At 36.6% G+C, this 22644-nt stretch overlaps 1 protein-coding gene across 9 annotated transcripts in view; it reads left to right on the top strand.

Moving 5' to 3' along the window:
* TBC1D5 (TBC1 domain family member 5) overlaps positions 1-22644 on the top strand; it is a 316933-nt gene that overhangs the window by 195538 nt on the left and 98751 nt on the right. For all 9 annotated transcript variants that reach the window (XM_038126951.1, XM_038126953.1, XM_038126952.1 and 6 more), the window contains one exon: positions 121-293. In XM_038126951.1, coding sequence (XP_037982879.1) covers positions 121-293 — 173 coding nt within the window. The remainder of the gene's footprint in view (positions 1-120; positions 294-22644) is intronic.

Genomic DNA, 22644 nt, shown 5'->3' with positions numbered 1-22644 from the left:
TTACTATGTTTATTTGGAAGCCAGTGTTTGCAACAAATGAAATCTCCTGCACAAAATCCCTTTAGATAGTAAGTCTTCATGGTTTGTTCTTTTTTTTCACCCTGTTATCTGTGTCTGCAGGAGAAAGATGTGATGATAACACCTATGCCCTTTGCAAGGCCACAGGACTTGGGGCCATCTATTGCTATTGTAGCAAAAGTAAATCAAATTCAGGATCATCTGCTGAAGAAACATGATATTGAGCTGTATATGCATCTGAACCGACTGGAAATTGCTCCACAGATTTATGGACTGTAAGTGTTTGCAAATCATTATTTGATTTAATTCCTTAGGGGTTTTGTTTCACTATATTAGGAAATTTTTCCCCTTAAATTTTGGATTAGAGGAATGGGACTAAAAAGAAGTACTTATCTCTTAGAACTTATTTGTTTTGCAGCATTACAGTAAATGCCACCCTACTGCTGCAGTTGTGACACTGGCATTTCCAGTGCAGATAAAGTCCATTCAGCTGCATATTAGAGACCCTGATGAAGACTCCTGTACTTTCTGAATCAAGTACAGAGTCTGCTTGGAGTTCTCTTGTAAGAACATATGGGATAATAGGATATAAAAAACTATTAGCATTGAGTGGTTTGTTTACTTACTTTTATCACCAGTTTAACATCAGTGAACTTTTCCCTGTTTTGTTTGGGGTTTTGGATGCTGGTAATACAGGGGGAGTGGCATGTTAAAAGTAAAGACATAGGTAAAATAAATTGTGTACAGAGTCAGCCCAAGTATTCCCTTTTCCATGAAGCTGCTTCATGTCTAGTCAGTTGATTGTGTATTGAATACCCCCATTCCAGGGGGACTTATTGGGCCAGGTGTGACTTTGGATGTGGCCTTATCCACATTTGTGCGGCACTGAATCCGAACTATTTATAGCTGCTGTAGTCAGTCTGACTCAACACAGTGTGCAACTTGTGTGAACCATGAGTAATGGTGAAATGACCATGGTTTTGAAGAAGAATCTTGCCTTCATTGTCTGGGATTCTAGAAATTTGCTTCATTTTGATCATTCCTTAAGGAGCTGGCAAGCCATATATGCCCTTGCAGGGACCGAGAAAATGACACTTTTTGATTTTGTTTTTGCAGTGATTTAAAGTAAGATTGATTTTGCCTTAAATGAAAAAAAAAAAAGTTGTAGGTGTGAATTTCCAAATGCAGTTGTAGATTGTAACAACTCAATAGAAAATAGAGAAAGGGAAGGAAAAGGTGACTGTGTAAATGTCAGGCCATAACTGCAGTACTTAACACTAAAGTCTAATTTGATGTTACTGAAAAATGAAAAAGTGCTGCAACATAATATACCCTCAAGAGAAGAGTTGAGCTACTTATTAATACCTTACATTAGGAAGATAAATGTCATTCTACAAATCTTACTTAAATACACATTTTTTATAGGTATGAGTTACCTATGGGGGGGAAACAAGCCAAGTAAACTCAAGTACAAAAAGGACAGATTGTCCTATTGCTATATTTTTTGCATAGTGTATTTTCTTAATATCTTCACTAGTCTGGAAGAGAAAGCAAACATCCCTAATAAACTTCGGGGGTAGTAATGAATAAGTAGGCTGTATAAATATCAAGGAAAACAAAAATACATTGTTTCATTTATGAAGACTTATGAAAACAAAGAGAGAATAAAATAAGTTAAACTTCAGAAATTTGCAAACAGATATTTTGGGGCAAAAATAATTTGAAATGTAGGTATTCACGTCAGTTTAAGATTTTGCCTTTCAGTAAGAGAAATAATTGGAAGAAAAAAATTATATTTTAGCTCTAAACATAATATTATAATAACAGAAGAATGATTCAGTTTGGTGTGGCATAAATAGAACTGAATCTGAATAAAGAAATTTACAGTTAAGAGAATGAATTATGAGAGAGAGCTTCAGGCTGACTATCAGGAAAACCTTACTAACAGGGAGCTGTTAGACTAAAATAATATATTAAAATTAACGAAGGAAAAGCCATCAGAATGTTTTAAAAACAGGCTTTGAAAAGCTCTCAGAAATAGGTGATATCATAAAGACAGAGTCTGCATTGGTAGAAGAGGAAAGTAGGTTACCTGTGAGGTCATATCCTTCTCTGATTTCTGATTCGGTGTAAGACAGGAGAAAAAGAAAGGGAAAGGAGCATGATTATGTTATATTATTCTCACCTTTAATGATGTCTGAACTCTTCAGAGTAGTAATTTCCAGTAGTGAGCCCACCGACAGTCTGAGACACTGTATCTTTTCCTGTATTTAACATTTCTTGAACTAGAAACAGCATTTCTTAAACAACATGGTTTATCAATAATTGCTTAACCTAACCAAACTGCAGAATTCATCTGAGTTTTTTGTTAAGGTTTATTGTTTTACAGAAGATTTACCAACAATAAATACTCATCTGTCAGCCTTGATACCACTCAAAAATATACACAGGATAGAAGGAAGACTGGGTAGTTTGCTCAAAAGATATTATGGCGTTCCTAGATCAACATGAAAGGCCTGTATTTAGTAGCAGTTTACCCTAATTTGCTCAAGTTATAAAGTTCACTTATTTAAAAGTTAGCATTTTATGCTTTGCATCCTTCTATAACCTTCTGGGGCAACACAAAAACAATTCTTTGCATTTTTATACAGTTGATTCCATCCTTTGGTGTTTTCAAATGCTTCTTTTTATTTTTCAAAGACTAGCAAGGCTTGTTCCGCTGGGAGGTCAGGTACCCCAGCTGGTTGTACATTTCCATGTTCAGAAACTGTCCTTTACAATAAAATGTGATTATACACTTCCTGAAATTATGCTTACCTGCTTACAAGACCAAGGCATTTTAGTATGCGTGGTACAACTCATTAATTTTGGTTGCTGCCCTGTTTTGAAGTTTCAGCTGAGAGCAGTAGATTGCCTTCTCTTCCAGAGTGCAGCAGTGAACAGACTTCACATTCCCTGGCTGTCTCATTCCATTGCTGATGGGGAAAAGAACCCATTTAGGTACAGCATGGTATACGGGGCCCTGGCTGTGCCACACTTCCATGCTCTGGAAGTTCAAGTTGATGTCATAGACAGCAGCAGCCTTAGCACAGGAATTTCTGTATTTGGAAATTTTGAGACTGCACTTTCATTCACTTGCAGTCAGCACGGCTTGTCCCTCTGATAATTACTCAGCTGCTATTAATATCAGCTGAAATGGAGCAAGCAATACAGAGATAAAGGGTTTTTGCCTTATTCCTCTGTCTTCTTTCTTTGCCTTGTCTCTAGCCTGGACCCCAAGATAATGTTTTGCAGAATAACATTGTTTCACTCTCCTGGTAGTACCGTGAATAGTCTAACCAAACTATAATAATTATCTAATCATACCTAATTTTGTACTTTGTAAAGTCAAGTACAAGAATGGTTTGATAATAAAATTGAATTGATTACATTAATAGTTCAGTGACATGCTTCTTGATAATAAACCTTTCTCTAAACAAAAAGAAAAAATTGCTTGGATTGAACATAAAGATTGGATATTCCGAAGGGTTGACAGATTGAATATTCATTTTAATTTTAAAATTAAAAGAGTTAACAATGATTAATGTCCTAGATTAACTGGCTCTCTGATGTTAATTTCTTTGACCCTTATATCTAATTCAAGTTAAAGTACAAAATATTGCAAAATGATACTGCATTTCCACAGTGGCCAGGGTTTGCAGGGACAAATTAAGCAGGTTAGGCTCTCTGCTTGAGAAAGGACAGGGCTTGAGAAAAGTCTTTATATACCTGTATTTTAGGACATTATCTTCCATTTAAAAGGAATTTGTAGTAGGCAACTTCTTTTACATTTCACTGAAAAGATGAATCATTTGGAAATGTCCCACATAATATTATTACCACTTTATTTTGTTTTATGTACTGAGGGAGAATTATATTGCACCAAATGAATTTCTTGTGGAACTGCCTGCAATAAGTACAGCCACATCATGTAAATATATCTATGATACAGTTGTACAGAAGTAATACACAGAAAGACAGTGACAAGGTATAAGGATAAAAAGCTTTATTTAGGAACAAAAATTAAATGTTGGCATAAACTCACCAGCTTCTGCATCATAACACTGATAGCAGTATTATACTGGTAAAGCATACTGTTCCTAAGCACATATCCAGCAGACAGTAAAGCACTTGCAGAAGTGAGTGTAGATATTTCATGGTGGCATTAGCTCAGCACCAGGACCCTCTCAGGACACTGGCAGCGATGGCTCTGCCTTGCGCAGCCGCTCTGCTCTGCGGCCACGGAGACGCTGCCCACTGCCCCTCGAGAGGCACTTGGGCTGCAGTCTGCCACTGCCCCAGCTCTTCAGGAGGAAAGCCCTCCTCAGGCAGCTAATGAAGAAATACAAAACAAAAGAGAAGGGTGCAAAGTGAGTTGCAAGGAACCAGGCACGAGTGTGGATCTGAAGGTAGCATTGGAAAGGTTATGTTACGGTGAAGTCGACAGCAGATGTGCTGTTCCACTATTACTATTCTTACTTGCTTTGCTGTGAGCACTGCTGTGGGGCATCCACCTGTTTTAGTTTCTCACCCGTGCCATTATGGTACCAGGCAGTATTCTTTTGCGTAATCAGATTGGTCTCTGGAGGGAGAATTTAAAAGATTTTACTTGTATAGTAAAGGAACATAAATCATATTCATTGTATCTGGAAAAAAAAAATAATCCTACTGGTTATCTTACAATAAGAAATCTTTATGATCCACAGAAAAAGTAGGTCAAAGATCAGTATTGCTGAGGAGAACTTCTCAGATCATGCAGGACCCCTGAGTTTATTTTGGATTCTCACACCAAAAGAAAATGAGATAATATATTACTTGATCCAAAGCCATTGCATTTCCTCTGTAGCTTTTAATCCAGTGTCATCAATCAATTGGACAGCAATTACAATGAAAGCAACTTGGAGGTATTGTGCACGTAGTAGAGTAACCACCAAAATCTGGCCTTGCTATTAGAAGGCAAGTTATCTGGCAGTGAGTATCTAGAAATGGGTAAGACTAAGCAAATACAAAGTCTTTCTGAACAAAGCAGTAATTCTTATTTGAATGTTCAGGACCAAATTAATCATGAACTTAGTATCTGGAACTGCTGTTGATTTCCAGTACTTATTTTCTGTTTGAATTAAACAAAGCATTATATATAAAACAGATTTTAATGGACTATAAATCCCAGCTTGTCTCTCAGTAGATGACTTGGTGAGGATTTAGTGCCAGATGACCAGGCCTTTCTAAGAAATGTGGATGTCCACTCTTGGTCCCCAAATTACAAGATACTCTACTGGATTTTTAAATAGATTTTTTGGAGACTGGCTCAGGCATCTGAAGATGTTACTATGAATTCTGTCTTGTATATACTGTAAGAGAAAACCTTTCTAAGTTACTGACAGAAGGAAACATCTGAAGCTACTTTAGGAAGCTACCGTGTATTTTGATGGAGACATGTATTGCCTCAGCTACTGCTGCCATACCAATTGTACTGCACTGGTTTACTAATTCAAATTACTTCCTTTTTGCAAAAAAGGAATTTAAACGAGGACAATTCTTGGAGATAAGGGTAGGTATCTTACCTCAGACAGCAAGCAAATCCTGCTTAACTCTAAAAGTTGTTATTCTTCTGTTTTGAAGTAAGGCTACTCACCCTTTCATGTTCTTAAGTGATAGATACCTGTTCCTCATTGTTGAGTTCCTCAAGAAGTTCTTTAGTTCTTTGATTGAAAAAAACGTATATTTCATTTTGTGCTGCTTCTCGTTGTGTATTAGGTTAAAAGGATTATGAACTTGTGATTTTTATCCTTTTTCCCAACTATCACAAATAGTATTTTAGTTTTACCTCTGACTTTAAGATTTTAACATGTAAATACTGTAAAAGACCACTCTATAAACAGAATGAAGGATTGGTTGAGGTGTCAAAAGTGTTTGTCAGAGTTTTACTCTCCTGCTGCATAATTATGTGCTGAGATGATAATGAGTAGTACTGGATGTCTGTGAGGATGGAATGCAGATTTGTCGTTTTGATGCTCCTTGATGCAGGTGATGTGCTTCCCATATGAAGTATGGGGAGTTTTCTTTATCTGGGCAGGAAACAAGCAAGAAAGCTTCCATTTTGACTTTTGTTGCATACCCTGAGAAGAAAAAACTTAGTAGCATTGAACATAAATAGGCTTAGAGACCACTGGATTTCAATAGAATTAGTATCTTCTTAAATCTGTGATGAATTTAGTAGGAATATAGACAGGTGCTTGGAAGGCTGTCTTTGTCCTTTTTTTTTTTTTTCTTTGTTTTTTGGGTTTTTTTTCGTTTTGTTTTGGTTTGGTTTTTGGTTTTTTTTTTACTTACGTAGACAGTAGCTGTTGACTATAAAAGGAGAACAATGTCTAGAGAAGTTCTACTCTAGTAAGGAATTTAAGGTGCCATATAGCAAGTATTTACCTCCCTTTTATTTTCCTTATGCTTAAATCACATCAGATTAACCAGGTACTGTTTAATTTAGTGCATTATTTTGTTTCTTTCAATGACATGGAACTTAGTCTACCAAACTCATCTTGGGAACTGGTACAAAAAAGGCAATAAGTAGGTCAAGTAACTGTTGCAGAAAATAATTATCTCAGCATATGCCTAAAAAAATGAAACTGTGCTAACATGCCCATGCTGACATGATGTTAGGAGGCAAAATACAGCACTTTGGACTTAAGCATTTTCTAGTAGCCAAGACATTTCCTGTAGAATCCAGTCCTGTGGATAATTTATGTATTGGTTAACCAGTGCTCCATCACTGCTTATTCTTACTGAGTCTGTATGAATCAAGTTAGTATGGGCATGTAAGCACATGTGACTAGCAACTCCTTAATTTTCCTGTGAAGATATACATCAGAAATTATAATGAAGTATTGAAGACAACCATGTGCACTATCCAGCAGGGAAGGATCATCCTGTCATCAGTCCTTTAGATAAAAGTCAATGTCCAAAAGTTGTCTGAAGGCTAATAGAAACATCTTGAAATCTTTTGTGTCATCTTGATGCACTTTAAAAAGAGCCACACAAAGCAGACCCTCTGCTACAATCCAACAAGACCAGTGGTAAGGGATAGTAAACACAATTTAATGAGTAAATTGCAAAATTTGGAAGTTATACCAAACTGGGATCTAGCGGGTAATGCAGCTAAGAAAATTTTGTTTGAAATCTTTAAACAGATCAGCAAGAAATACTTAAATGCATAATGTTGGCCTGTTGGAAGCAGAGGTAATCTCTTTAAAAAAACCCTAAGGTTTTAATACTTAGTCATTATTCCATGTCAGAACAAACTAGGCCATTTTGGATTTTTCTAGGTGGGGAGAACGATGACAAGGAATTGCATTTGAGAAGAAAGCAATTGGTCGTGAACTGCCTTGAGGTATGGGATGTCAACTTTAGGGATAGCACAGTCTTCAGTCCAAGTTTTCTTTAGCCTAGGACATGTTAATCATCTGTCTCTTCAGGGTCATTTTCATCTGAGTTTTTCATTTTAGCAGAAAATTATATCCTGAAACCACAATTCATCACTAATGAAAATGTTGTTGAAAATTAGTGAAATAGTAATTCTGTAGGAATATGGCCAGTCTGCATTTTCTCTAAAAGCATCTGATTGCCCAGTAGAATGCAGTTAATTGGGAAAATGAAAGGCAGTATATAGTGTCAGCATTGGGAAGAATACTTCCTTTTTGGGTTTTCTCTGCACCAAAGTAATAATTCACCAGGTAGTCAAGTCACTCTGCTTCCACTTCAGATACCAAGATTAGTTTTTGGATAGCCATTTCTACCCCTATAGACAGTGCTCTCCCTGCCCTTCAGCCTAACTGGATATTACAGATGGAGGTGAGGGGTTTGGGCAAGGGAGGGGGGAAAAGGCAGGGAATCCTACAGACAACCTATATAATTCCCCTTACGTATTCTGAATTTCCTCTGGCAGTTTTTTTTTATTGGGAGTTCTTGAGTTAGAAAGATACATAACAGAGTTGGAAGTCCATGCAACAGTAAAAGACCCTGCCCTGAAAATAATGCAGCAGTCTGTCCTAATTTTTAAAATGGGTGAGCTGGATAGTAGTTCTCCATGACCTTGTAAACCTCTTTCCAACATCTTGTTAGAGTCGTAGGAGCCTCATCAATAAAAAAAAAAGCCTTTTTCCAAATAGGTGCACGCCTTGAGTATCTTTTCTGGTTCTGGTGTGGTTTTGAGCAAGAATTTTTAAAAGTACCCTATGAAATATTAAAGCAAGCCATCCATATCCGAAGAATAAAATCCATTAACGCAGGTCATAGGAACAGGTTGCTCAAGAGTAGTGCTGTTAATTAGGGTGCACAATTTTGTGTAACTTTTGCATATTGTATGAATTCACAATATTTTAGTCTAGGTAAAGCATGAAAAATTATGTTTGAGAAACATTTCTAAGAATAGAATTATTTCACTAAAGTAAAGCTGTAAAAATGGGGATAATATTTCATCACACCTCATACTGAATGTATGTATGTATAGCAAGAGGCCCTAAAGGGTTAAGGTACATAACTTAGCAGGAAGACTCCACAGATTTTGGCAAGAAGAGAAAATCTGTGCACAGCATTGCAAAATGGAATTGTCTAGTGAAAAAGAACAAAAGCAGACAAAAGTAGGAGCTTTTTTCCAATACGTATTTTGAAATCAATGAACGAGTCATACTTGAATCTTTACAGAAAGCCAAGGGTGCTACCCTTCTATATTCTTTCTCTGAAAACACTCTCAGCACAGCATTTGCAGCTTGGTATTGACTGTCGGTGATGGTGACTCCCTTGAACTCCCAGATAGCACTGTTTCTAAGGAAAAAAGGCCATGGATCCACCTAGACTTTGTTGTTCACTATAGAATGTATTGATAGCAGAACAGCAATTCTTCCCAAATTTCAGAGAAGCAAAATGACATCACCCAATATAACATCAGCTTGAGAATCCATGAGAGAGCGCCGCCTTTCATAGACCTTTATACTGTCATCTGTCACTTTTAATGATCTGCTTTTCTTTACTTCTTATCACCTTATTTGAAATTAGGACCATGGTTAGCATACTTCCTTTGATTACCTTTTATATACTTCATTGTCTGAAGAAGTGTCCAGTGCAATGATCTTTGAATGCCACAGAAGCAGTATCTTTTGCTCATGGTATTGAGAAAGGAGAGAGAGAAAAGAAATTCCATTTTTTCTGGTTTTTAAGTTTACATTATAATATAATGCAGAAAATATGGTAATGAAACTCCTGCAGCTTCTGACTGCTTGTTACTCCTACCAGTAATGCCACCAGGCTTTTATTCACAGAAGTGGAGACATTAGTAAAAAAATATTTTCATACTTTGGATAAATCTATACACATACCCACATGTGCAGTGTAGCAGCAGAACTGTGTAACATGTTGTATGTTATGAAATATCTTTACAGTGTTTAACTCCAAATTCCACACGTCCAAACAAAGTCTTTCATTGTGTACAACATGCACAGTGAATGTTGTGTGAGCTGTAGAGTCTAAGCTTGAGCCTTGCAGTTTATTCTATTTCCAACAAGCACATGTAGGAATGACATGCAAAATCAGTAATATCAGGTCCAGGTTTTTTTTTTTACTAATGGAAATACAGCTGGCTAGAAGTATATGGGACATTTTGAATCAAAGAATTCTCATTGTCTTACTTATCTATGAGAGAAATCACAAAAGAGTAATGTCAACAGAAGAAAACAGTCCTCACAGAAAACTTACAACATAAAAGCATGCTTAATATCTAGAAACATTAATGATGATGGTTATATTTTTATAGACTGAGTGGTAGAAAAGATAATGGCATCTTTGACTTTAGCATTCATATATTAGTATTAATGGTTTGACATGCTACTTATTGAAAAGCTGTTTAATATAATTGAAATAGATTTAATTCTCCTTTTTCTTACTTCAGTAATTATAATCAGAAAAACCTTTTTAATGGTGTAATCCCAAATCCAGCTGAAGTACGTAGTTATACATCCTGCTTTAATGTACGTCTGAGCTCTGGGGCTCTCATGCTGAAACACATTCCCTGATTTATCTTCTGTCTAAACTATTTCTTACATTATGACTCTGTGCTGCAGCCTTTGATATTCCCTGTGACATCATGAGACAGCTGTGTTACATTGTGTTTAAGCAGTACTAAACCTTTAAACTTTAAACGAATATTTTTCTTCTCAGAGGTATAAATAGAATATGTAATAAGCATCTGTGGGATATGCAATTAATGTCACTTGTGAGGAAAGGCCTTCATGATGCACTTGGGTTTTGGCACTCTTAAATTATGAGCTCTTTACTACACTCATGGGATAAATTCCATATCCCCCAGATGCTTATTATGTATCTTCCATCTCCCTTAATTCCTATTAGCTGGATTAGTAGTTGTTGTGATGTTGAGGTTTATGGTAATTTAACTGGGGTGGTTCTCAGTGATCAATAAATAAACTTCAAAAGTTTAGTAATTTTTATTTTCTAGCAATTCCAGTGTGTATAGCTGTAACAGTTTACATTAAGTGCTAGTTGGATATACCAAAAACTTTGGTCATCTGTACATACTGGTCTATCCATTACCTAAATTTCAAAAAAAAAACCAAGCAAATTTATAAAAGCAAAAGATTTCAATAGGAAAAGATGAGCTGAGTTGCGATATTGTGGTGTGACTAATATTACCTTCAACACCGACAAATGTTAAAAAAAAATAGTTTACATACAGAATAAATATTTTTTGCTAAATGACGATATTATTAATGTTCTAGTCACAGTCATTATCTGGAGAGTTTGTCAAACTCGTACAGAATGGCCTAGATTAGTTGTCAACTCAGGAGCAAATAAGATTTTTAAAAGACTCAATAAAGTCCAGTGATTAATTGCTATATATTCTGATTCATGCCTATCCCATTTTATCTAATTTAATAAAAGTCTAAAATGATGATTAATCCTTTCACATCAGCAGTTGCTGGTACATCCATTACATGTCCAATCTGAATTCCTCTGCCAAGGAGTTAACTACTATTTTGAACTTGGTGTGAAAAATATCATTATAAATTTCATTAACCTGATCATCAAATTTAAAAAAGTCAACTCGTAAAATCCATTACTACATATCATGCATCGAAGATTAAAAACTGGTCCTTAGTGGGCAGGAATAGCCAGGATTTAATTCCCACAGCATATGTTTAAAGTGCTCATACGACATTATTGTATCTGTAATTATCAGAATTTTATGTTTATTAACCCAAGTGAATTAAGAATCTTGTTTTGCGTAGAATTTAGCATGCGTGTTAAATTGACCATTAATTCAGAGCTTATCAATGTATATGTATTTACCACAAATGCAAAGATACTTGTTTAACATATTGTAATCCTTTTAGCTTTTACAGGATTGCCTTCCTTTAATTTTTCCTTCTCAGACATAATAATTTACTTTTGTCTGTGCTTTCGGTTGAGTGTCTTGGTGTGGATCCCTGTGGATGACAGTGGTATAAATTTTACTTCAAGTAGTCCTTCTGTGGGAAATTTGGAGTATTTCAAGTCAGCACTATGTCTAAACCATAACCATAACTGTGTCTTCCTCTGCACTAAGGTGATTTTTCCCATCCATGGGTAGATCTAAGACACCTCTACATGATTTTTCCCATCCATGGGTAGATCCAAGACACCTCTACATGCTACAGCCCAGAAATACCCCCAAAGCCTTGAAGATTCAGGGCAGGTTAGTCATTTATTTTTGGGAGGGTTGCTCAAGTTGGAAATTCACTAAATGCATGAAAAATATACAGCAGGAGAGCTCAGAGAAGCTGAATTCCCCCCTCCTGATGCTGGGGCAAGGCATGGAGTACAAGCAGTTTCCTTAGGAAACAGCAGCCCCAGCCTGGCCAGCGCCCCACCAAACCCTGCCTAAGCTGTGCCCCAAGGGATAAATGCTTTTAGAGAAGTGTATGGAATGCACCCCAGGAAAAACCAGAAAGTAGCTGGGACAGACAGCTGTTCTCAGGTTTGTTTTTCACTTGTGGCAGCAAGCTGCAGACCCATTGTTGGCTCCTGGCAGAAGGATGAAAGTCACAGGGTTTGAGAAAATAGGAGCTGTGGGGGGTTTGCCGAACAAAAACCATCACTATTTTACTCTTTTCTTTTCTTTTCTTTATTGGAACAAATGTGAAAATGCACCTCCCTTCTGAAAGAGGTTTCTGGCTGCAGGATCCGCTCGGGCTGCAGCTGTAAAATGGAGGCACGGCAGGTGCTGGATGGCGATGCCCCTGTGAGCCGCGGCTGCGGCTCTGCCGGCTGCTCTTGGCACAGCCCGAGGCTGAGGTGCTTCAGACTGGCACAACTGTCATTACGTGCTGCAGGCAGCTGTGCAGCTTGACAGCTTGGTGCAGTTTCACCTTACACATCCCTCCTTGGCCTGTCCTAATGGCTTTGCCCATCTACCTTACCCCTGCTCAGGTGTTCTCCAGAAACAACCTTCTGTGTTGCAAAATATTTCTTTGTGGAAAGGGTTGTCAAACATTGGAATGGACTGCCCAGGGAAGTAGTGGGGTTGCCATCCCTGGAGGTATTTAAGAGCGGTGTAGATGTGGCACTTAGGGACGTGATTTTGTCATAGCAGTGCTAGGCTGGACTTGATGATCTTAGAGGTCTTTTCCAACCTCTATGATAACACAATTCCATAAAAAAAGATTAAATTAGAAAGAGTGGAAAGGCTCTTTTTTATCTACAGCACATCTACTTGGTGGAACATGCTTTTCTCCCTCCATTTGCAGACAACTAGCATCATTATTTCAATAGCTAGTCATGGCAGTGCAAAAGTGTTTCAAAACAGCCAGATGAATCATCAGAGATGCATAATCATACTCAGATTATCAGGTGCTGGACTTGGAAAAGCACATTTGCACCATAGTACAGCTTAGGTTCTACTCATAAAATAAAAAAAGGAGAGTACCTAGATGATTTTAGTCTGGGATGGACCAAAATTTAATTCTAAGACTCACCTTTAAATTTTAAAAAAAAATTGTCCATTGTAAAATCCTTGCCTTAAACAAATTTATTCATTAAATTAGCTGTAACTTATCTTTTGATCCATCTTTGATCTAATTTATGTTTTGATCTATTAAATGTTGGAGTTAGAGCAGCTTTTTCTTCTAGGAAACTGTTTAAATAATTTGTCCACAGGATTTCACATAAACACCCTTATGAGTAAAAAAATCCTCAATAGAGGTTGCAGGTGAATGTATGTGGTGTAGTAGCGACTCCCAAAAATTTGTCTCTATACTTTATGGGCTGGAATAATACCCAGCTATATTTCATAGGGTCCTTCCTGTAAAATTTTGTAAATTGTATCAGTTTATGAACATTATAGAGACTTGTTTTCTTAACTTTCTGAAAGAGTTCATATTAATTATCTCCTGTGGAAAAAGACAAGCAATGCTACGTTTCCAAAAGAAAGTTTTAATAGCTTAAGACCTTTTCTTAATTTTACTCTTTCTACATTTCAGCAGTTCCCATTCCACTGAAAAATTTCAGGTATCATTAGTTGGCTTTTGGTGTGTGTCCATTCCTGAAAAAATTCCTGAAAAAAAGTATTTTCTCTTGAGATGCTTTCAGTAAATAGCATTTGGCTTGAATTGGCTTGAATGCTGAAGCACCTCACAACAGAAGTCATCTATAATAAAATTTTTCACCAGTATATCTGAATCTTCCAAGTACTCAGTCATTTATTTTTTATTAAACCTCAAATACTGGTTATCAGTTACAGGATTTTCATAATTAGCACATTTAGTTTGGTAGCAAGCTAAACTACCATCAGAAGACAAGACAACATGGTAAATATGTGGTTAGTAAGGGGGAAGAAAGTTTGAGAGATGGTTAAGTGACATACTGTGTGAAGGTTTTGCTGGAAGGGGAGGAGAATGTGGGAGGGAAGAGATGGAGAGACCAGACATGAGACCTCACCAGCTGAATTGCTGAACTTGGAGAATATGAGGTGTATTTGCAGTCTAGCTCAGTCATTAAATAATGCACAAGGGTTTATCTCATATGGCCAGTTGCAGCACTCGCCTGGTAGTCAAAGGATGAAATAAATATCCAATGTGTAAACCTAAGCATATGTAAAACAGGTAAACACACGGTAGCCTTGAACACAGTTTCTCATTCTTTGTGTATGTGTAGGTGTGGATAAAGTCTTACATATGCAGAAACTGTTAAAACCCAAATTATTTAGCTAACTCCTAAGTAACAGACTGGCAAAAAAAAAAAATCTGTTTCAACTGATTTCACTATGAGTAAGGGGAGAAAGAAGGTTCTTCTTTTTTTTCCCGTTTCCTCTAGTTATAAAAATTACAGTGATTACACATCATAAAGCCTATCTGTAATAAAACGCATCAGCTGGCCAAGGTTTTCATCGCTCACTCAATAATCCATTAATACAGCAACGCTGCCCAGGCATCTTTATAATACCAACTCGGAGGTAATTTTAATCAGCTAGACCAGCTGGTATTTAACAGCAGCTGCTGGAGACGCCACAAATATACTCAATAGCTGACATCTTTATTTGCAGTTTTTCAAGGGGAGAAGAGATCCTCCTGTGGTTACTTATATTAAGCTTCTTTTTTTTTTATATATAAGTATTGGTACCGGAGGGTAATACCTGAATGAAAGCAGGAACAGAGTTAATGCAAAAAATAAAAAATACATTCTTGGAGTCAGAGGGCTTTTTCATGAAGTCCTCCTCATAAATGAACAAAAAAATAAAGCATGGATGCCAGCTTTGTTGGAGTTTAGAACCTTTTCCTGGTACATTTACACTAATCTCAGACATGGCTTGCGGCATAAAATGTACTCTGCAGTGCTGCATCGCCCTATCTTACTGGAGCTTTCATGTCTCTCCACGATATAAATATGTGATAAATAGTCCTCTTGGTAGGGAAAAAAGTGATGCTTGCTCACATGTGTTCAATTTTAACTGACATGTACTTCTTTTGTCCTCAGTTTTGGCTTAGAGCGTCTGCATGCAGGAGTGTATATGTATATATCTATGCTTAAAGACACGGGTGTTTGTGTATAAATAATATACAATATGTTTATTTGTACTTCTCATCTCTTATAAGGCTAGAGATGAAATCAGCAACTGAATAAAGCACTGCTCTCTGCAGCAGTAAATGTGGAATACTATTTCACATTGGATTTGGGGGGGGAACAAGCAGAGGCAACACAAAGTTAACAGTCACAAACACATTATAAATAAAAATTTAATTACACTTGGGGGAGCTTGGCTTACAAAGCTCACAAATCCATAATGGAGCTTGCTGGTAATAAAGGCCTGATCTGTTTGTTAAACTCCAATATTCCTGTCCTCTGTATCACTTCTTTTATATAAAACTTCAGTTTCTGCATCGATTACCAATTGCAAAAAAGAGTGACTGGTAAACAGGTTTTTTTCTGTCAGATACCAAATGCCATATTTCTTTATTAGGAAGATAGTTATGACTCCTAGGTAGGGCAGGGGAGGTGCCATGAGAAGTGTAAGTATATCTATTTTTGTTGACTATTTATAATATGTCATGGATTAGTTATATTGTGGATGTGGTCTGTGTTTAATATGAATTTGAGTTTCTGGAAAAAGGCTTTTGTTAATTTATGGACAGGTTCTGAGGCAGAAGCTTCTCTGTAATGAAGATTTCAATAAATGCTTAAATGAATAGTTTAAATGAATATGAACATTTAAGAAAACAGTACTATTAAGCTGGTGTGTTTCTAGGACAGTAGCATTGAAAACAGTACATGGTCTTTGTTTTTCTTCTTTCTTTAATTTCAAAATCTCTTGTTGAAAAAAGTTGACAGTGTAAAGGAACAAACCTGAGTACATAGATATAAATCCCTAAACAAATTTGGGGCTATAGTAGTCATTTGCAGGTACTCATTTGTTAGTCCCAGTGAGTTACCTCTTGGTAGTCAAATATGGATCTGTCTGAGACTGTGATTGACTACTGCAAATTAAAATCCAGTGACAGAATGGATTACTGAGGTTGCAGTTTGACTAAAAAATACTTAGCAAGCATGTTTTCTCTTATTTGTAGCGAAAACATTCTGTTAAAGTTTGTTTAGTATGTTTGACAACAGACAGTTTGATATATTGCTGGGCACAGCAGTAGGTTGGACTTGAGTAGTATTAGCTTTCACTGTTTTGATTAATTGTAATTGTTTCAATGAAAAGGCATGTTTTACGTACAACTCGTAGTTCTGGAAAACAGAAGTCAACTTGCAAGATCTGTAATTACTGTTCTGAGTTAGCATATAAAAAAAGCTTGGAGAACATACAGGCAAATCACAGTAGGGTTTTTTTGTATGTCTGTTTATTTTGTATGGGATTGCATTTTGTAGCTTTTATACACTGTTCCTTGTCTGAGACAAATAAATCTTAGGTTTTATCTCTTCTTGTATGCTGCAGTGTGCTTTTAGATACATTTCAGAGTTCTACATTGTACTTTCAATCTTGGTACGGTGAAATTTAGTTTTTTCCATCATCAGTAACAACAACAACAAAAGGTCAACCTGGAGACTCCCCTGTCTCCTCCCATCCCTGCACATTCCTGAAGGGAAGGAAAATTTATCTGTTTAACTTTAAATTCTGTTTTCTCTGATTAGAAAAAAACTGTCTTTTCCCACTCTCAGAATGAATTTTCTAGTTTTCCTAAGATACTTTTTTTTCCCTTTTTTTTAATAAATATTTTATTTTCAGTGTATCGTCAGGAAAGGGAAATAGATGATTATTTTTGTATTTAGGTAAAAAAGAATTCAGTGATGTGTTTAGATGTAAGCCAATATCAGCATAGTAAAGGATGTCAACTATTATTACTAATACCATCTTTCATTTATATAGAGCTTTCATCCTAAAACATTGTGGTTGCTGGAAAATGTAGATTTAAGCCAAAAACACAATTAAAAATATATTTCCTTGTCCTAGTATGTTAGCTTCGAAGTATTGTTTGTCATTTTAACAGACAGTATCAAAATAGCTTTATTCTGCTTTGCAGATGCAAAAATGCACCATGAACTGAATATGCTGAAAGTACTGTTAAACCATCTCTAGAAGGAGAGAAAATTGGTTTTATAGGTTCCTCATTTTATGACATGCTTTCTTCTCAGATTTTAATATTTTGCAACATGTTCTGAAAGGAGAAATGAATAGATAGTGGTTTTCTGTATCTGAAACATGTAGGGGCATCACAACCTACCTGAATTGTTCCCTAGACAGTGTTAAAAAGAAAGCAGTAATATCTAAATTGTGGAGGGAGGCAACTAGGTTTCTAAGTGTGGTGCCAATGTTTGTAGTCAACAATGAGACATAAAAAAAATTGTAGCCCATGTTGATAGCAGCAGGGTTTGAGGTTTGTGTTATTAGAGCTTGCCTAAATGTATTAACACACAACTCATGTATAGCCTTCATATAAACTATGTTCTATTATATATTTTGGGGGAAAATAAAAATCTGTAAAGCATGAAATTGTGGTGTTACAAAACGATTATTTCTAAAAGTGAATTATCTTGTCTCATAGTAGTACTAGCTTGGATTGCTATGTTAGATGTCAGGTGGTTTATTTCTGGGCAAAATACAAATTAATAAGTGTACATTTTAATACTTACCTAAACCAGTGACAAGAAAATAAATACTACTTTTTATTTACCTTGCAGTTAACAACCATGTGTCATTGCAGCATCTTTTATGGAAAGGAACTTTATTTAAGTAGCATAAACTTGTTGGATGGGCTTCAATTAAATGATGATTTGTTAATGCAAATGTGTAGCGAATGACTGGTAGTACATCTGTCTCTTCATCCATAGGCCATTACTGTGCAGCATTAGCACATGATTGTAAAAAACTGGAAATCATTATATGCAGGTAGTACATATTCAATCAATTCTGACCTTATGTCTCTGACGAAATAAAAAAAAAGGATGCAATTTAAATGATATTTAATCTGAACAAAAAAAAAGGGGGTAGAGAATCTTTGAATATCGACGATTCAAGCTGTTAGATGATGTGAGGTGACTGCTGTTTGGAATTGATTGTTATTGGTGGCCCCAGTGGGGAACAGCCAGCACATTAATCCTCTCTTACTCCTCCCTCATGCTCCTCCAATCCAAATAGTATTTTTGTTTATATTAGGAAATAAATACTGTTCTGTTTATCTTTAAATTCTTTCTTTTTTTTTTTTTTTACACCTCTTTTGGAGACTGAAAGGAAAAAGCTCTGTATTGATGACCAGTGTTAGCCAGCTAAGCAGGCAGTGACAATTAATACAACAAAAAATCGTACAATTAGCTTCAGTTCCATAAGTGTCTAATGAGGCATTTGTCAGTCTTTTGGTGAAATAAACTACTCTATCTTAATTCTCCACTCTTGCAGCAAATAAATAGAAGTTATTAAATACCCGGGCACCAATAAAACCTAATTTATTTTTGCAGGCCATGGCAGAACTCCTTACATATATAAAATGAGCAAGTTATTTACAAACAACTTGTGATACTAATATAAAAACATAAAAAAGAATTTCCATGCTAACTGCTTTCATTCTGGACTAGATATGTTTTCTTCCTGATTTGTTTAATCATTTAAATATATAATTACTCCTTAAGGCATATGAGTTGAAATGACTTCTCCTGACGCGATTAACACAAAAAGCCAAAATGAACCTACAGAGAAGAACCCGAGAAATTCCAGAGACTGGCAGTCTGCAGCTAAGGTTCCTGCCACTGCTGGAGAGGACAACATGCACATTTCTATCTGGGAACACATCCCTGCTGCTGTTCCTTCCCTGACCCTTCTGGCTTTGTTAGTGTCACAACCACCTTTCACAAAAAACCAGCACGGCAGCAATTGCTGTTCAGGTGCTGTTGGGGTTGGTGGAGGTGGAGCCAAGACAGTCGGTCTGCCAGCAGCTCCTCATCCAGCCACTTGTGACCAATGGTAGCCACCAGATCTACTCAAGCTCCAGGCAGTGCCAGACCTCACCAGAGGTGGGCAGGGAAGGAGTGGGATGTCTAGTCTGAGGGATCCAAGGAAGGCTGTCTGCAGAACCTTTACTTATGCAGAGCAGGGCTGTTCTGCTTTCCTTCCCCATTCAAGCAGACTCTTTGTAATGTAAGCTGATGAAAATATTTCAGACCACCTGACTTCTTCCTCACTCTTCATTTTAACAAAAGTTTGAATATGTCTCTGGTTCACTTTTGTGATGTATATCTGGCCATCTGTCTTACCAGACTGGTTTTCAAGCTGACAGTAACTTGGTATTTTTAAAAAAAGACAAAAAGAAGACAGGACAGAGCATGATGTGTGGACAGAGCCAAGTTGCTAGGTCTCAGAGTAGAAGAGAATATTTGAAATGACAGAAGACACAAAAGAGGCAACTCTTACTAAAGAAGCAAGAGTAGAGGGATGGCAGAGCTGCTGGTAGATGCATTTTGAGGAGAGAGTGAGTAGAGGGTATTAGTGTAAATAAGAAAAGGGCTCCCTTGACTGAACTAGCCTTGAAGAAAGCTGAGATTTTATTGTCAGGTTGAAATACCTGCTTAGAAGAGTGCCCTGCCAGTTCCATTGCTTCCAAGGGGAGAGTTGTTGCATAGAGGAAAGCAACTCTGTTTGGAAAGCCAAAAAACTGATTTGGGAATTCCATACAGTGTGTTTCAAAGCTAGCTGCAGCGTTTCATTATAATGATCATTTCAAGATGGTAGTTCTTTGTGGTTGTCCATAACAAGCCAAGTTCAGACAAATGTTGAGGAAAAAGAATCATGGTGAATGTATTCTTAGGAAATCGTGGGCAGTTTCAATTCAGACCGATGCTAAATTAGTAATAGAAACCCTCGGTGTAAAGCTGGCACAAACCATTCAATAATTTGAGTGTAAGTGGGACGACAGCTTTCTTAGGGGATCAGTGAAATAATTGAAGAGGTACAAGAGGAGTGGGAGAAAGTTGTCTTTGAGGAAAAGAAAATGTTTAAGTTGTAATTTGTAGGGGAGATTTAGTAGATCTTTTGTATCCTCACATAGTTTTGAGCTAATTCTGATCATACTTTCTTATGAAAAAGTTCAACTCTCTTGTTGCATTTTGCTGGGTTTAATCATACTGTTTCGAAGTTCTTTAGGACTTCTAGTCCTCATGAAAGGACTTCAGTTAATTCTAGTTTTCTCATGAAATAACTACACTCAGAAAAAAAATTATTTAATCCCAGTGCTTGTTGTGTTAGTAATTCTTCTGAGTGGTACCATCACTCTATGATCGAATGTGTGTGTTTGGCATTTAGGTATCATGAGGACTGCACTATGTGTTTGCACACACACAAAGTGGATTCAAGTTTTTTGCTTTACATTTCAGTTTTCGGACTTTTGAAGGTTTTCTTTTCAGAGCGTAGACCTTCAATCTTGAAAGATTGTAATATGCTCTCCTAAGCAACACAGATACATTGAGGGTAATGCATTTATTGCACTGTGGTTTTCCTTAAAATTGTTGTTACAAAATTTTATCCTTTCCTTAATTCCCTCAGTATATAGATTACCACTGTAGCATTTGCAGGTGGCAACTGGAAAGATTTTTTTATTATGCCTGCCATATATTTTATAATATTTGCCATAGCAAATAATGTACTTAAGGTCCAAATTCAAGATCTGTTACGAACAACTCTTTTCACTGTTCCTTCACTCCAAGACATCTCCTTTGAACTCTTTTGTTCTTAACTCAAACTTTAAAGGAAAGCTGCTATTCATTAGAAGAATAGCAGGTAACTGTAGCCATAATTACAGACACAACTAAATGGTTTCATATATGTCTGTTCTAGAAGTATTTTCTTTTTGTATTTGTGTAACCAGTAAATTCTGCCAGTTCTCAGTCCTCGAATAGAGGACTGCTCGCACTATTCTTCTGAAGACTTAAAATTTGCAGCTTATTGGCATTTAAAAAAATGAAGACTGGGGTATTCTGAGAATTCTTTGAAGGAGGTAAAATCCTCAAAACCAGTTACTGCTCCAAATACAGTTTTGTGTTATAAATTTCTCTAGGTGGCAATATTAGTGATGTCTATCCATCCAGCCAGATGAGGTATAACTGTTAAAACACAGGTTGACAGAGCAGAAGAAAAGGGCACTGTGTTTTTTACTTGACAAAAAAGCTGGGTGAAGGGATGAAAGTGAAAAACGTCTCGGAGCCACCAAATTGATGAACTGTGTAATAGACAAATGCTGTTTGAGAAGGTCAACAACATCTGGTCAATAGAAGTGTGTCAGGGAATAAATCGGATAAGAAAGGGAGTGAACTAAAGTTGAGCAATGTTGTCAAAAGCAAAATGATCCAAAATAGCCTCAAATTTATGTATTGAATATTAGGAAGTTTCAAGGGGGATATAGTTCTTCCTACACTTTGTAGAAGCAACATTCTGGAGCTGTGTAATGACAAGCATAAGAACAAGGAACATCAGTTCGAGGTGAATCTTAATAAAAGCAAACCTGTCATACATTAACTCTAATCACAGGGAAGTCAAGTAAAGGAGATGTGTCTGTCTTTCAGGCCTAAAAGAATCTTCTGTGGATCTTATAATCTGTAATAATTCCTAGCCATGGAATGTCCAGTGTTAATCCAGATACAGCATTTACAATAGGCAGTTTTATCAAAGGCTCCTAATGTTTTTATGTGTTTATGCATTTGCTTATGGGTGAGTCATTTTTAAGGACGAAAAATGGTCTTCATTGGTTATTTGTAAAATCGTCTCTTAAAGGTGTTATTGCTGTTCTTTGTCGCTGGAAAACTCCTTCAGCTGCGTATGATTCCTTTGGGGAAAACTGTAGTTTTTCCACTCTAAATGATAAGATTACATTTATTATTTGCACTTAATTCAGAAATAGGCAGTGTGAAGTGCTTATTTCCGAGAATCCCCACAGTATTTGGTAGCTTTTTGTGTTTTCTTTTCCATAAGCAATAAAGTTATAATGGGGTTACAAGATCACACTGAATCTGTGCTAAGGCATCTGCTAAAACTTTGTAGCAGAGCCTAATAAAGTCCTGCCCCATTTGTGACATACCAAATCACATTCTCCTTGCTGGTCTGACAACTACAGCTCTTAAACAGCTGCTGGGGTAATTTGCATAAAGGAGATTGTAAATGTCTCATCAGAACGCATGCAGCGCAATTCACCCCAAAACCACTGCCTGAACACCAGGAAAAGAAGATTGTAGTCATAAAAATTGTGGCTCTCATGATTTCAGATTATGGTCTCCACAGTCTTACAGCTTTTGCAAATACCAAGCTTTTGTGGCAAAAAGAAAAAAAAAAAAGAAAGAAAGAAAAAAAAAAAGAGAGAAGAAAAAAAGGAAAGTTTCATTTACCGATACAGAACAATACAAACAGATGCAGTGTTGCTGTTTTGATTCAGTCTAGCAGAAAATTGACTTCAGCAGCTAAGGTTCATGATGACCCCTTGTCAGTTCTTCACCGCAATGATAAGTGAATTGATCCAATTGAAAGCATTTAGAATAACATTAGTAAAACCAAATCAGTTTTATGGTAGTGAA

The sequence above is a fragment of the Motacilla alba genome, chromosome 2, assembly GCF_015832195.1.
Source record: "Motacilla alba alba isolate MOTALB_02 chromosome 2, Motacilla_alba_V1.0_pri, whole genome shotgun sequence".
Taxonomy (NCBI): Eukaryota; Metazoa; Chordata; class Aves; order Passeriformes; family Motacillidae; genus Motacilla; species Motacilla alba.
This window is presented reverse-complemented; position numbering and strand designations above follow the sequence as displayed.